Source organism: Rhinatrema bivittatum, chromosome 4, assembly GCF_901001135.1.
Source record: "Rhinatrema bivittatum chromosome 4, aRhiBiv1.1, whole genome shotgun sequence".
Lineage (NCBI taxonomy): Eukaryota > Metazoa > Chordata > Amphibia > Gymnophiona > Rhinatrematidae > Rhinatrema > Rhinatrema bivittatum.
Window position 1 is genome coordinate 202429354 of NC_042618.1, and position 14801 is coordinate 202444154.

The following is a 14801-nucleotide window of genomic DNA, read 5'->3' on the forward strand; positions in this document are numbered from 1 at the left end:
TCTGGCAACTTTCGTTTTCCTTACTTTTTTTTTTCCCTCAAATCAATGTGAATACACACAGCAAGCTTCGAGGGGATCTCCCTGCCCCACTGTTGAGTCCTGTTTCACGTCAGTCGATGATTCTGGAGTTGTTCCTTGCATCAACACCTGCGGGGCCGATCTTCAATGCCGCCACTTCCGGGGGAGTGGTGCAATGGCCTGAATCACTGCTAGACACCTCACTGAGCCCTGATGATAGGACTCCACTTTCCCTGATGCACCTGCAGGACACGCTGCCAACCATTGATGTACTTCAGGCCAGGAGAGGTTGGAGGCTGACTTGGGGGTGCCAGTTGTGTTTACTCAAGGCGCTGAAGAACAGGGTTGTGGTGCTGGAGTTTTGCAGCTTCGATCAGACTCGGGGTATCTCAATTTTCTGCTGAAACCCGTGTTGTAGCTGCGGGACCTAGTATAGGAACCTCAGCAATTGTTCGTCAAGGTGAAGCCTGCGCATTATTCACTTTGAGCCTCCCCCTTCCTCCCTCTTCCCATATAACTCTGGAGAATATTTGGACAGTGCTCTCCTGGCTGCAGCAGTCCCTAATTTCTTTGAATGCCACTGTGAATACTTTTGTGACTAGAATTCAATCTCAGGAGACTCTTCTGTTCATATGGAAAAAATTTCAGCATTGGAAATTGATCTTGGGAAGGTTTTGTCACTTCATAGTACCTTAATTCAAGATAATTCTGCAAGGCACCATAGGATGAGTCATTAGAGAACTTTGTAAGATTGTCTAATCTCAGGATATTTAATTTCCCTGTGGTTTCAATGGTGTCCCCTTCAGAACTTTTCAAGTCTTATATGAATGATTTTCTTGGACTTTCTCAATCTGCTCTTCCTCCGATCCGTAAGGCTTATTACCTTTTTCCATCGAAAAGGTCAGATGGTATAGGAGCTGTGCAAGCTGTATTGAATTCTGGATGTGAATCTTTGGGCCTTTCTTGAGACTACTAGGAAGGATGTGACACAGAAGACACTTTCTTCAAACTTTGATTGGGATTTAAGCCTCCGATTGTATTTTTCTGCTATGAATATTTCCTTCATGGGTGGCAAACTTCAAATTTTTCCTGATTTTTCAAGGTCAACTTGGGCACGCAGGAAAGGCTTTCTTGATATGCGTAAAGAGGTTATTGATCTTGGGGCCCGTTTTTTCCTGTGCTTTCCATGCAAATGCATTGTTAGTTTTTCCGCAGAGAAATTTGTTTTCCTGAATGCTATTCAGTTTAGATCCTTTATTAATTCTAAAGCTCATGATCATGGGTAGAGGGTATTTAGGTTAAGAACATACCATACTGGGTCAGACCAAGGGTCCATCAAGCCCAGCATCCTGTTTCCAACAGTGCCCAATCCAGGCTATAAGTACCTGGCAAGTACCTAAAAACTAATTATATCCCATGCTACTGATGCTTGTAATAGCAGTGGCTATTTTCTAAGTCAATGATTAATAGCAGGTAATGGACTTCTCCTCCAAGAACTTATCCAAACCTTTTTTTAAACCCTGCACTAACCACATCCCTTGGCAACAAATCGCAGAGTTTAATTGTGCAATGAGTGAAAAAGAACTTTCTCCTATTAGTTTTAAATGTGCTACATGCTAACTTCATGGAGTGCCCCCTAGTCCTTCTATTATCCGAAAGAGTAAATAACCGTTTCACATTTACCCGTTCTAGACCTCTCATTACTTTAAAGACCTCTATCATATCCCCCCTCAGCCATCTCTTCTCCAAGCTGAACAGCCCTAACCTCTTCAGCCATTCCTCATAGGGGAGCTGTTCCATCCCCTTTATCATTTTGGTAGCCCTTCTCTGTACCTTCTCCATCACAACTATATCTTTTTTAAGATGCGGTGACCAGAATTGTACACAGTATTCAAGATGTGGTCTCACCATGGAGCGATACAGAGGCATTATTACATTTTCTGTTTTATTCACCATTCCCTTCCTAATAATTCCTAATATTCTGTTTGCTTTTTTGACTGCCGCAGCACACTGAACCGACGATTTCAATGTATTATCCACTATGACGCCTAGATCTCTTTCCTGGGTGGTAGCTCCTAATATGAAACCTAACATCGTGTGACTATAGCATGGGTTATTTTTTCCTATGGGGCAGATTTTAAAAGGTATGCGCGCGGCATACATTTGTGCGAGCTACCCGGGGTCAGTGCGCACAAGGGGGTGCACACTAGCCCTCAGGGAGACCAGCTTGCTTTTCCCATTCCCTTCCCCTACCTGTCCCACCCCCCAGCCTGAAAAAAAAACCTGTACCTTTATCTCACAAGTTACGTCTGCCAGCCAACTGCCGGCGGTCGATCCCCCGGCACAGTGGCTGTGTGGAGGCCTCTCAACACGCCCCGCCCCTTTTTGCAAGCCCCGGGACTTACACGTGTCCCGGGGCTTTACGCTCGTCGCCCGGCGTGCATAACCCCCTACGCTTGTAAATCTTTTAAAATCTGCCTGTATATGCATTACCTTGCACTTATCCACATTAAATTTCATCTGCCATTTGGATGTCTAATTTTCCAGTCTCACAAGGTCTTCCTGCAATTTATCACAATCCGCTTGTGAGTTAACTACTCTGAATAATTTTGTATCATCTACAAATTTGATTACCTCACTTATCGTATTCCTTTCCAGATTTTTTATAAATATATTAAAAAGCACCGGTCCAAGTACAGATACCTGAGGCACTCCACTGCCCACCCCCCTTCACTGAGAAAATTGTCCATTTAATCCTACTCTCTGTTTCCTGTCTTTTAGCCAGTTTGTAATCCACGAAAGGACATCACCACCTATCCCATGACTTTTTACTTTTCCTAGAAGACTCTCATGAGGAACTTTGTCAAACGCTTTCTGAAAATCCAAATACACTACATCTACCGGTTCACCTTTATCTACATGTTTATTAACTCCTTCAAAAAAGTGAAGCAGATTTGTGAGGCAAGACTTGCCTTGGGAAAAGCCATGCTGACTTTGTGCCATTAAACCATGTCTTTCTATATGTTCTGTGATTTTGATCTTTAGAACACTTTCCACTATTTTTCCTGGCACTGAAGTCAGGCTAACTGGTCTATAGTTTCCTGGATCGCCCCTGGAGCCCTTTTTAAATATTAGGGTTACATTAGCCACCCTCCAGTCTTCAGGTACAATGGATGATTTTAATGATAGGGATTGGTTCTCTCCTTTCTTGTAATATATTGAAATAACACTCTATTCTCACTAGAAGATACATATTTCCTTTGTTGAAGTGTATCTTCTTTTTTCTTTCTTACTCCTTTTCAGGTTTTGGCTCTCCTTATTGTGGTCCGTTAAGATTTGCTCTAAATTTTGTGGTCTTTTTTTTTTCCTTTTTACTTATGAGGATTTTCATGTATTTGCTATTTCTGTTGCAAGTTTATGCTTGTGTATTGTCTATAAAATGAAAAATAAAATGTTAAAAAAAAAAGTATGCCTTTAAATTAACTTTACATGTTGCTTCTGCAGAGAACAGGTATAACTGAGTGTGGATTACTTTATGCACATTATTAAGTGAATGTCATGTGCATAAGTTTCTTTTGAAAACTGATGTACCGGTAACTTATGGACTTTAGCAACACATAATTTATGCGGTTTGTTATAAAATTACCCTCTTAAAAATTGACTCCCATGGCACAAATTCCTGTGTATATGCATTCTCATTAGGAATATGCTTGCCTAAATAAGAGTTCAAGTAAGAGAGAAGAGAATACAATACTTTCCCTCTTTTTTGGGGGCCTTCCTTTCTTTTCCTCTTCCACTAACCCTTTTTCATTCTTTATTCCTTTTCTTAATTCAGCCTGACTTTCTCTGCTCTTGTTCTTTTCTCATACTTTTTCTCCTCTAACCTAGCTTCCGAACCCCCACCCCTCAGCAGCCCAATTTCCTTTCCCTTCAAGCCCCAAACCCTACTCTCTCACCTCACCTGCTCCTGTCTCTCTGCCTTGCAGTTACTAAGTTTGAGACATGGAGCGATGTTACTTCTACTGCTGTTCCTGCATTACTGGCACTACAAGAACAGCACCGGTAGTAGCCTGTGCTACTCCACTCGCACTGAATAAGTGGAGCCATGTGGCACTTACACTGCAGAAAAAAGTTGGCACTTTTAGGAGCTAAGCTTTCCTGGCAGCTAGCAGCACCAAGGCTCAATTGGTAAAAGGGCAAGTACCAATGTGGGATGCTGATATGCTGTTTCTTCAGTCTCTGCCTCAAGTATCCCACTGCAATTATAAAATACGTTTTGCTTTTTTACTTTCAGAAATATTTTATTGAATGTTAGGCATGTAGAGTAAAGCACAAAGTGGTAGAGTACGCTATACTACTGTTGCATTTGGCAGTCCGCGAACTGCCAGTCGGGCTGCCCGCTCTTTCCCCTGGCGTCTTTGCAGCAGAATACCGCCAGCAACTCTGTCAAGACAAGATGCTGCCAGCAACTCTGACGCGGCAGGACGCTGCTGGCTTCCTTAGCCTGCTAGCACTGCAGGATTTAAAGGGTCTGCGGTGGGAAAGTCCCCGCAGCGCCCTCTGATGATGTCATCAATCTCCCCCTTCATAAGGCTGCCTCAAACGCTCTTCCCACACCTCAACAATAGGTCCAGCTACCGTGTATAGTGCGTGTTGCTTTTCCAGCTTGTTCCAGTCTTCGCCTCAGCCTGTTCCAGTCTTCATCCCAGCCTGCTCCAGTCTTCATCCCAGCCTGCTCCAGTCTTCGTCTCCACCTACTCCAGTTTTTGTCTCCGCTTGTTCCAGTCTTCGTCTCTGCCTGTCCCAGTTCTTGTCTGCCTGACCTGCTCCTGCCTTGCCTGTCTGCTTCAGCCTTATCCTTCCCCCTTCCTCTCCCTCAAATGGCTACCTGGTTTGACCTTTGCCTGGACTCTGGATACACTTGATCACTGCTTGTCTCTGATCCTTGCCTGTACTATGGACCTGTCTGCTCTCCGCCTGCCTATGGCCTTCATCTGGCCTTGGACCCCATCTCCAGTCATCAGTAGAGACCCTCACCTAAGTCTTGCCAGGCCTGGCACCCAAAGGCTCAACCTGAGGGAAATGTGGGCTAGTAAAGGTGAAGCTTCTGACCGGTCTCTGCGCCACATGGGTCCACCTGTTGATGGTGGGATCCTGCAGGGCTCATTCCGGCAGGTAGAGCCAATTTCGCCTCAGCCTAAGGGTCCACAGACACAACACTATCTAATCCTATATAACCTACTCCCAGCCCTCCAAGACTTTTGTATATTATTGGACAGGCAGCAGGTTTTATAGATAAGGAGGCATTCTTACCTATGTTGAGGTTTAAGTAACATGAGCATTATACTAACAACCACAGCAGCTTAGCAGAGATTTCCATAACCTGCCATTACATATGACATGTTTAATAATAAAGATGAAAGTCTTATTCTTATAACCTTTTCTTGACTATTTCCTTACAATATTTGACCCCTCAGAAAAAATATAGTAAATTCAATTTCAAATGACAGACTTTGTATTCATACTTTTCATATTTATAATTATATATTAATCTTGGTTTCAATAAAAGTTTACAACCCTCTTGTTTTCTGCTGCTGTTCTCCATCTGCCTCTTCCTGAAGGCCCTTGAGTACCTGTTCAAGTTCATCGTCCAGTCCCGCATCCTGTACTCCAGAGCCACCTGTGGAATGGAGGAAGAGCAGTTCCGTTGCAGCATCCAGGAGCTTTTCCAGTCCATTCGCTTCGTGCTCAGCCTGGACAGTAGAAGCTCAGAGACTCTCATCTTCACTCAGGTTAGCAAGGCTTGAGGAATGGCCATGGAGCTAAAAAGCTATGCCCACAGGCAGGTGTTATTGAATATGTGCTTGCCTGCTGTGTACTATTAATATTGTGAAGCTTGGCTTGACCCTAGGAGTTAAATGCTTTCTTATTTAATTTCGTATGCTAACCTTGAGTCAGCTGTTACTACAGGAACACAGACTAGTTTCTTTATTAAGAAACTAATAAACAAAAAACACTATAATTTTGACTTTATATTTTTCAGCTACATCGCAGTATTTTTTTTCCTAAAGTTTTACCTTAAATTTTGAGTAGTTTTACCTACCCAATGCATTGTGTTAATTGCTTTATCCTGCCAATAAGTAAAAACAGTGTTTACACGTTTCAGTGGCATGGGGCTGAATGAGAGGCAAGGGGCCAGCCATCAAGATGGGATTTTCACTAAAGTATATGTCTACAAACTTAAGCAGTTATACAAGACTGTCTATGCCAGCTCAGGAATTTTGGCAGCTCTATCTTTAGATTCATTGTTCATCTTGTCACTGGAATTCTTTATAGATTTAAAACTAAGCTCCATTCACCATTATTTATAGCATACCTTTCATGCAAACAAAATCTGGAAACCACATAAAAATGCTAAATGATACACACTGAAAGAATGAAAGTAATGTAAAAGACGTGAAAAGCAAATCCTTAATTAAAAATGTTTATATAGGATGTGAAAGACTTAAGAGATGATTTCTTACAATCAGTGCAGCCAGGAAGGGTAGTGTCAATAGTAAATGAGAAGAATGTGCTACAGGTTTAGTATATCAGAAACAAAGCTTTGTCACCCAGTGATGAATGGGTGTATACTGGTCAGCAAGACGATGAGGAAAGAAGGTCCTGTAGTAAATAATCTCTAAGATGAAGTCTGGCAAACAAGATGAAACCCTCAAGGACATGAGCACAAGCTAAACCTTCCATTCACCAAGCTTTTAAAGACTACCATAACATGATTTGACACATTTTGAATGGATTAGCAAATGGGTATCTGTATTGTTTTTAAGCTGTAAAATATTTTTGAGCCGTATATCAGTACAGAATTATAATAATCCAAATGTTAGAACACAGAAGTCTTCAATATTTAAACATAATCTAACAATTTCTCTGGTGACAAATAATTAGATTGTGTTGTTAATTTGGTTTTAATAAATAACCTTTTACTGGTTATCAATCATTCTTTTTCTATACACTTTGGGGCAATAATCAAAAGGTATTTTGTGGATAACTGTCAAGGGCAGAGGGGATTGAAACTGCAGCCCCCAGGTGTTTAAGGCCAGGGGCCCAGGGATCTTGCAGCAGAGCCAGAGGGATTCTGGCTCAGCAAGAATCCTGTAGGACCTGGCAAGTTAAACAGAAGTAGGGAGACCCGCCACTGGGGGCTCCCTATTGGACCAGCATTAGGTGTGTCCCAAAGTGAGAGCTGGATATAAGAAGCCCTAGCCTGACACATCTTTGCTGGTCCAGCAGTCCTCATAGAATTTGCTCATTGATTCTACTATTCACCTGGCCAGTTCTTGCTCCAGTCCTGGTCTGCAGCTACAGTCCTGGTTCCTTCTTCTTTCTGGTAAGTCCTGGCATCCTCCTGCACCCAAGGGTCCAACCCACAGGGAACAGCAGCTGCTTCTAGCAGAACACATCTGCTCCAGGCGCCTAGCCTCTCTGAGATATGCCCCTGCTCAGGTGATGTACCTCCTCTCTGCCCTTAGTGAAGCGGGTCGTGACGTAACCCTTGAGTAAGATGGTGAGGGGGTAACCTGCACAGAGCAGCAATTATGACCCTTAAGCAATAAGGCAGGGGAAATCTTCACAGAATGGCAGTTTCAACCTTGGACACTTTAATGGGCAGACTAGATGGACCAGTTTGATCTTTATCTGTCATCATTTACTATAAAAATGCAATTTATTACCCCCACCCGCCATATCTGGGTGAAAGTATGTGCACTGTCTGACAATGTGTGTACTCTTACCCATAACAAAATAATGGGCAAAGTTTGGTGAAGGGAGTTATAGTATGCTCGCAGATTTCATTTTCAAATCTCCATGCATACTTTCACTACTTTACACCTGCTCCCATGTAGCTACATAGTGCTTGGTTACTTTTCTACCCGCATTGTGCACACCAACCATATTTCAAAGAGAAACTCTTCAAGGAGGTTCTCTTTGAAAATGAACTTGCAGCTCCATGGTGAATAGGAAAATTGCCCTTTTTCTCTGTGGACAAGCTGGACAGTAATCAGCCACGTCATCCGATGGCACAGAGATGGAAGATTTCTCTCAGAACGCAGGACGACAGAGAAAGATTTTGCAGTCACCACCATGCAAGTTTCCTCATTCTTCTTTCTTCCACTCTGGTGAAAGGAAACCATTTTTTTTGCTCTAGCCACTCGTACCTTTTTGGTTGGTATCATTTTTTTTCATAGTTTTGTGTCATTTTTCTTTCCTGTTTTTTTGTGTCTCCTCCAAAAAATGTTAAGGCCAATATTTCTATAGTGCTACTTGATATGCACAGCGCTGTACAACAACATATAAGAGAGAGTTCCTCTTCCCAGACAGGGCAAAATTTTGATTTATTAAAAAGATGGTTAAAATCATTAAGGCTGTGAACTGGATAATTGGGGTTAAGATTTATTTATTTATTTTATTTATTTAAGGCTTTTCTATACCGAATTTCTTGATACAGATCAAATCAACTCGGTTTACATCGAACATAAGTTTTAAACAATAACATAGCCAATAAACATATTAGTACGAGGCAGATTTAAAAGTATCCTCAAAAATGTGGGTTTATGGATGAGCTGACTGTGATGACTGACATGGAAGTGAGCCTTTGGTGCTGTGGCGTAGTTGTAACTGCCTCATAGGCGGACCTAAGAGGCCTACGCTGACAGCTGGCGAACGTGCCCTGAAGTAGAACAGGTTGACGCTTCCACTATATCAGCCACCTCGCCCGCAGGTTTAAGCCCTTGGGTTCTGGTGGCTAGCAGGGCTTAGGTGGGCCCCTAAGGTGGCAGAAAACAGCAAAAGTCCAAAGGCACACCAGGGTCAGGAGAAGCAGCAGACTGGAGAAGCCAGAGACAGGCCAAGATCAGGGCAGGCGGCAGACAGGTAGGTCGGATCCAATGCAAGAGGTCAAGTCCAGGCAGCAGGCAAGCGTGGTCAGATCCAATGCAATGAGTCAATACCAGGAGTCAGGCCAAAGATGGACAAAGACACATGAGAGACACTGGACGAGACTGAGACAAGGAGACAATGTTGGACAAGGCAGGATGGGCAAGACAAGACTGGACGAGGCAAACACAATCAGGGCTGCAGGACAGTCAGGAGCGACATGCGCTGCTACAAGATAGGGAACCCGTTGCTGACATGAGGCTAGGAGCGCAGCTGGGCCTTAGATACTCATTCATGTGATGTCATCTGGAGGCGCCAACAGTCCAGGTTACCGCCACGGGCCCTTTAATTGATGGTGCGGCATGCATGCACACCTAGAGAAAGCCCACGAGGGAGGAGAGGAGGCAACACACTGGTGGCATCCTACCGCAGGAGAGGTGTGTGGCGGCTTCGAGGCCACGCCGACAGCCAGGGTGTTGCGGGGGTAAGGTATGTCGGTTACGGGCAGGTCCCGCGACTGGCAAACATAACACAGACAAGTAATCAAGCTAACCTTTCATGGATATTCAATGGGAAAGTCTCACCTAACACCACCCAGATTACTTTAAACCTAGCTGGGTAGGTTTAAAGATATCTGGATAAGTTTAACCCTACCTGGCTATAATTAAAAGATAGCTGGTAACTTAAAGAAAGCCCCTTTTCGGCCTGCAGATCTGATCCCCAAGCCTCCCTCAAAATACTTTTAAGATAACTGCAGACTTGATCTCCCCTCTGCTCAGACTGCAACATTTGTTAGCATATGCTTCCAGCGTCATCATCAGAGCAACGTTAGAAGTGGCCAGGAGTGGCTAAGAGTTTACTGTGCTCCTAGCTGGGGTTTGAAGAGGTCCAGAGGGGATGGGGAGGATGGGGCAGAGGTTGCAGATGGATTGGGGGGGGGGCAGGAGGGGACTCAATTTTGATGAAATATCGTGACAGGAGGAGAGGGCCATCCTCAGGTCACTAAGGCCTGTTTCTTTATTATTATTATTAGTAGTAGTAGTATTATTGTTTGCGGGGTTTAGGGGAGTTAGGGGGGAACTGGATGCTAGTCTGAAGTTATCTTAAAGTATTTTGAGGGGGAATGGGGGATTGGGAGATCAAGTAAGACGTCTTGGAAGGAATTTTTTTAAATATATATACTTAACAGGCTGGATTCTGAATTTAGCTAGCTCAGTAATGAGGGTTATCCTGATACACACAGTAGTCCAGAGCTATCAGCATTCAGCAATCAGTTAATTCTGGAGGGAAGATGCAAACCTGAAGAATCAAGGCTAAGGAGCAAGGGTGGAACCCAGTAGCTGGATACGAGCCAGGAGAGTAAGAGCACTGGGAACAGGATCGCTAGGCAGGAATACCGGAAACAGTCAAGATCAGAGGTCCAATGGCTAGCACTTGCATTGGGAAGATGACGAGAAGGTTGGGTCAACCAGCACTTTGTGCCTTGTGAGCATGCCTTATATGTTAGTCAATTTAGGCCACATTTAGTGCTGGTCCAATTGGACTGCTGCAGAAGCGTATCTAACTTTCCATAACATAAAGGATAAAAATACTAAAACTGCCTGGAATGCAAGCAGCCTTTATAGCTCCACAGCAGATTCACTACCTGAAACTCCTAGGACTGTGATCTCAAACTCCATTGACCCTGACAGAATTCCACTTCCTTTGATGGGTAGCCTCTGGAGTGCCAGACCCAATCCAGAGGGGCACGGTTCAGAGCAGATATGGGGCCAAATTTTGCCAGACTGGAATCAGAGCTTGGCCTGGAGTCTAGAGCTAGAACAAACTGAGGAACAATTGCATTCTCTGGGGCAATTGAAGTGAGTTCAGGAGCAGTTGCAGTCTCGGGGGCAACTGGAGCTACTCTGAATTCATTGTTGCAAGAACAGGCACTGGAGCTTTAGAGACAGTTGGAGCTGGACTCATGGGCATAGGAGCTGAAGCTGTAGAGACAGCTGGAGCCGAATTCATGGATGCAGGAACTCGAGCTGAAGCTGTATAGAAAGCAAGTGCTAACTTCAGTGCAGAAAAGCAAGTATTAAAGCTATAGAGACAGCAGGCATTGTCTTTATAGGTGCAAGGACAGGAACTGGCATTGAAGAAGCAGGTGACACAGAGTTCACCGGTGCAAAAGCAGGCACTCAAGCTGTAGAGATAGCTGGTGCCGACTTCACCATTGCAAGTACAGGAACTGCTAGGACAGCCTGGTATGGAATCTTGGAATTTGCTGGCATGGCTTGAAGTGGAGTCATCACAGGAGCAGAGTTGTCAAAGGATCTGGTTCGGCGTTGAGCAAAGTTGTTGAAGGAGCTGGAACAGCAGGAAACGGATTCACTTGTGCCCAAACCAGAGCTATTAAGATGGCTAGCACTCGATTTGTTGTAAAATAGTAAGGCATGAACTTCAGAACTAGGTAGTGAGGCAGGAATACTGGAACTAGATAGGGAGCCGGCTTGGATGGATGGTGCTGGACTTGCCGGAACTGGAGTGACCAAGACTGCTGGTGCTGGATTTACCTCTAAAATAATCATTAGTGTCCAGTAGGCGGGCCCGGAGCACTCCCTTGTCCCAGGTCTGGTCAGTGCCATTTTCCAAAATTTCACCAACCAGCCTTTGTCCCTACCATTTTCCATATGGTAAGGGCAAAGGCTGGCTAACATTATTTTGGAAAATGGTGCTGACTGGGGTTAGGGCGTATCCAGGGCCCTTTTACTGGCCACCAATGATTATTTTAATTGTAAGGGTGTCGGGGGGGGGGGGGGGGGGTCTAGGGTGGGGGCCACTAGCTCACCAGTTAATTTTTGGGGGTTGAGGTTGCCTACCAGCCTATACTTTATGTGGAAGGGGGGGGGGGGGTCTGCTTGATTAGAGGGGGGATTGGGCAGGAGGCAGGTTGTCACCGCATGATGGATTTTTTTTATTGTTAAACTTCTATTTTTGCAGGGTCTTCTACCATGCCTTTACTGCTCGTTACTATCTAGAAAATGCTTCATGACAAAATAGTTTTGGTGAAGCCGTTCTTAAAAGCTTATTTAACGTCAATCACTCAATCGCAATTTTTCCTTGTAGATTGTGATGTATGGATCCCTGTTGGGGTGGGGAAAATCAAGACACAAGTTGGGGATAAATGTTGGACCTGTTGTACGAAAGAAGTATGCTTTCTCATCTGTTGTTCTCTTGTTCTGCATTGCAGTCATTCTGGACTGCGGTCTGGAACCGCATTTGTACTATCCTTCTTATTCGGGAAGAGTTAACCTACTAGATTGTAATTTGGAAATCTGTAGGTTTTTCTGAAGGTTTATGTAGATCAATGGGGCATTGTTAGACTTTTTCTTAGCTGTTGATTTGTATTTAATTTTGCCACACTGGAAGAATAGTGATGTCTTACATGTTAACATGTGGTGAAATATGGTGAAAATACACAATTTTCACAATTATGAAATGGCAGTGGCTGCACGTTTCAGTCGTTTAGCCTGGTTAAAGAAAGTATGGATGCCTGTATTTTGGTTGATTTCTAATGATACCTGATGTCTGTATAACATTGCTTTCTTTGGATTAACAGCCACCCTGTTATGTAGTTTGATTCTGTTTATTGTTTTGTTTTTTTTTATAATAAAAAATTCAGAACATGAAAAGCTTATTCAACTAATTCCTTCAACTCTCCCTCCAACCTCTAAGAAATTACAGATTGTAGATTCCACTGCTGATTAAAAAACAAAACATAAATACTTAAATGCAACCCTCAGCTTGGGCGTCCCCTTTGTGTGACTGATTACTGTATTACTTCTCCACAGAAAAAGCAAAGTTACTTGCCTGTAGCAGGTGTTCTCCATAGGAGAGCAAGACAAATGAGTCACACAATCCCACCCTCTTCCTCTTAGAGTTGGTTAGCTTGTCATAGAGATTGAGGAGGCTCATGGCAACTGAAAGAGATTTTTTTGTCTTGGCGCTCTCAGATAACATGCACTTGTATGGCTGTTTTGTTCTGCTGTCTATGCAAAACACCTGCTACAAGTAAGCAACTTTGCTTTATATAAGTCAAAGATATTCAAATCCTGTAAGTTAGATTTACTTATTGATCTCATTTGCTCTCGGTGAATTCACTGTAAAATACCCATGTGAAATTCATCTTTACAATGAGTTGCCTTGCTGCCCCTTTTGTGTGATTACTTTTCACAGTGCAGTTCCAGTAAAGCCCTTCAGAGCCATCATACAGTTCACAAGTGACTGATGTCCTTTCTTGGTGTTCTCCCTTCTCGTCCCCCTTTATCCCATCCCTTTTTTTGTTTGTTTGGTCTCAATGGTGAAAGAAAACAATGTGAAAAGAGAATTGAAAAACATTTGCTGTGTAAGATTACATGGAGCACAGAGAGAAGAAAATCTTAATTATTTATTTTTACAAAGTAAGATATTCTGTAAAATGAATGTGTCATTTCTGGAATAGTAACATACAAAGTTTCTGAGAAAGCAGGGAATCAGTCACTTTCTTCTCGTTATTCCACTTAATTATGTATTTATTATCAAATTTGTACTGTAAATTATCTTTCCAATAAAAAGCTCAAGGCAATGTACATAGCATACTAAATAGCAAGAATGCCTTTCTTCCTTCCGGTGTTCTCTGTCCTGTCCAATGGTATACCACATTTCTCTCTTCCTCTCCTATTTATTTCCAAAATCTGTTTTTATTAAAGTGAGTTATAATGGAAAGACTCAAGTTATTTCTGGTTTTGCTGTCTGCCCCATTCCCATCAAAGTGCATTGTTTTCCTGTTTGTCCAATTAATTTAATGGTAGTAGTATATCTCTCTGCTTTCTATATAGTATCCTTCCAACTGTTTTCATTGTGTCCCCCCCCCCCCCCCCACATACACGATTTGCCATTATGTTGCCCTTCACCCTTGATTTGCTCCTTAGGCCTCTCCTCCTGGAGGACAGGTGAATGGAACTGGAATTTGTTCCCTAAAAAAAACTGGTGGCACATTAAAGCTAGCAGCATTTTTCTCTGTAAGTAGCAACCTGCTGCCTTCACAAGTCTTTCCCTTATGTTCATTTCTCTGTATGGAATGATGATGCTGAAAAGGTAGTCCAGTTTTTTTCTCTTGATCACCCTAAGCTTGGACATTTCCCAACTCCTATTATAGACTAGCACAGAAATACTGAATCACCCTTTTCCCTTTCTGCACTATTATAGAGATTCCCCAAATCCTATCTTTGTGATTTTCAATTGGCAGAAAATATCCACGGTAACATTTAGAGCTTATGCAAATATCAGCACACGCCTGCATTTTACATATCCATAGACATCCATGTACATCTAGATAGTGGGGACATGATTTTCAAAGGCATATACCAAGGGCTATAGGCCTGCTGAAAACTGCCCTCCTCTAGCAAACTACTGCAACTCTCTTTACATTGGACTTCTGCAAAGCTTTCTAAGATCTCTACAATTAGTACAGAATTCTGCTGCTAGACTTCTCACTAGGGCACATTTTCATGATCATATCACTCCTGTACTTGAAACACTTCACAGGATACCAGTCAAATGGTAGATAACATATACAATTCTGATCATAGTCCATAACCTGTTTCACAATGCCACTAGTCCTTGGATGAGTTCAATTTTACAGTTGTTCTCACCAACAAGAAACCTCAGATCAGCTAATTAATTTATCCATGGCATTCCAGCTGCAAAGCACACCAGACTCGCAGTCACATGGGAAAGAGCCTTTTCCATCGCAGGATGAACTACCTGGAGCTCAGTTCAATTAGAAATATGCTTGAGAATAAACTCCAAAGAATTCAAAAACTTGTTTA

At 43.0% G+C, this 14801-nt stretch overlaps 1 protein-coding gene across 4 annotated transcripts in view; it reads left to right on the forward strand.

Annotated features, from left to right (window-relative positions):
- Window positions 1–14801, forward strand: part of DOCK3 (dedicator of cytokinesis 3) — a 1203328-nt gene that overhangs the window by 854170 nt on the left and 334357 nt on the right. For all 4 annotated transcript variants that reach the window (XM_029599541.1, XM_029599543.1, XM_029599542.1 and 1 more), the window contains one exon: window positions 5640–5810. In XM_029599541.1, the coding sequence (XP_029455401.1) occupies window positions 5640–5810 (171 nt within the window). The remainder of the gene's footprint in view (window positions 1–5639; window positions 5811–14801) is intronic.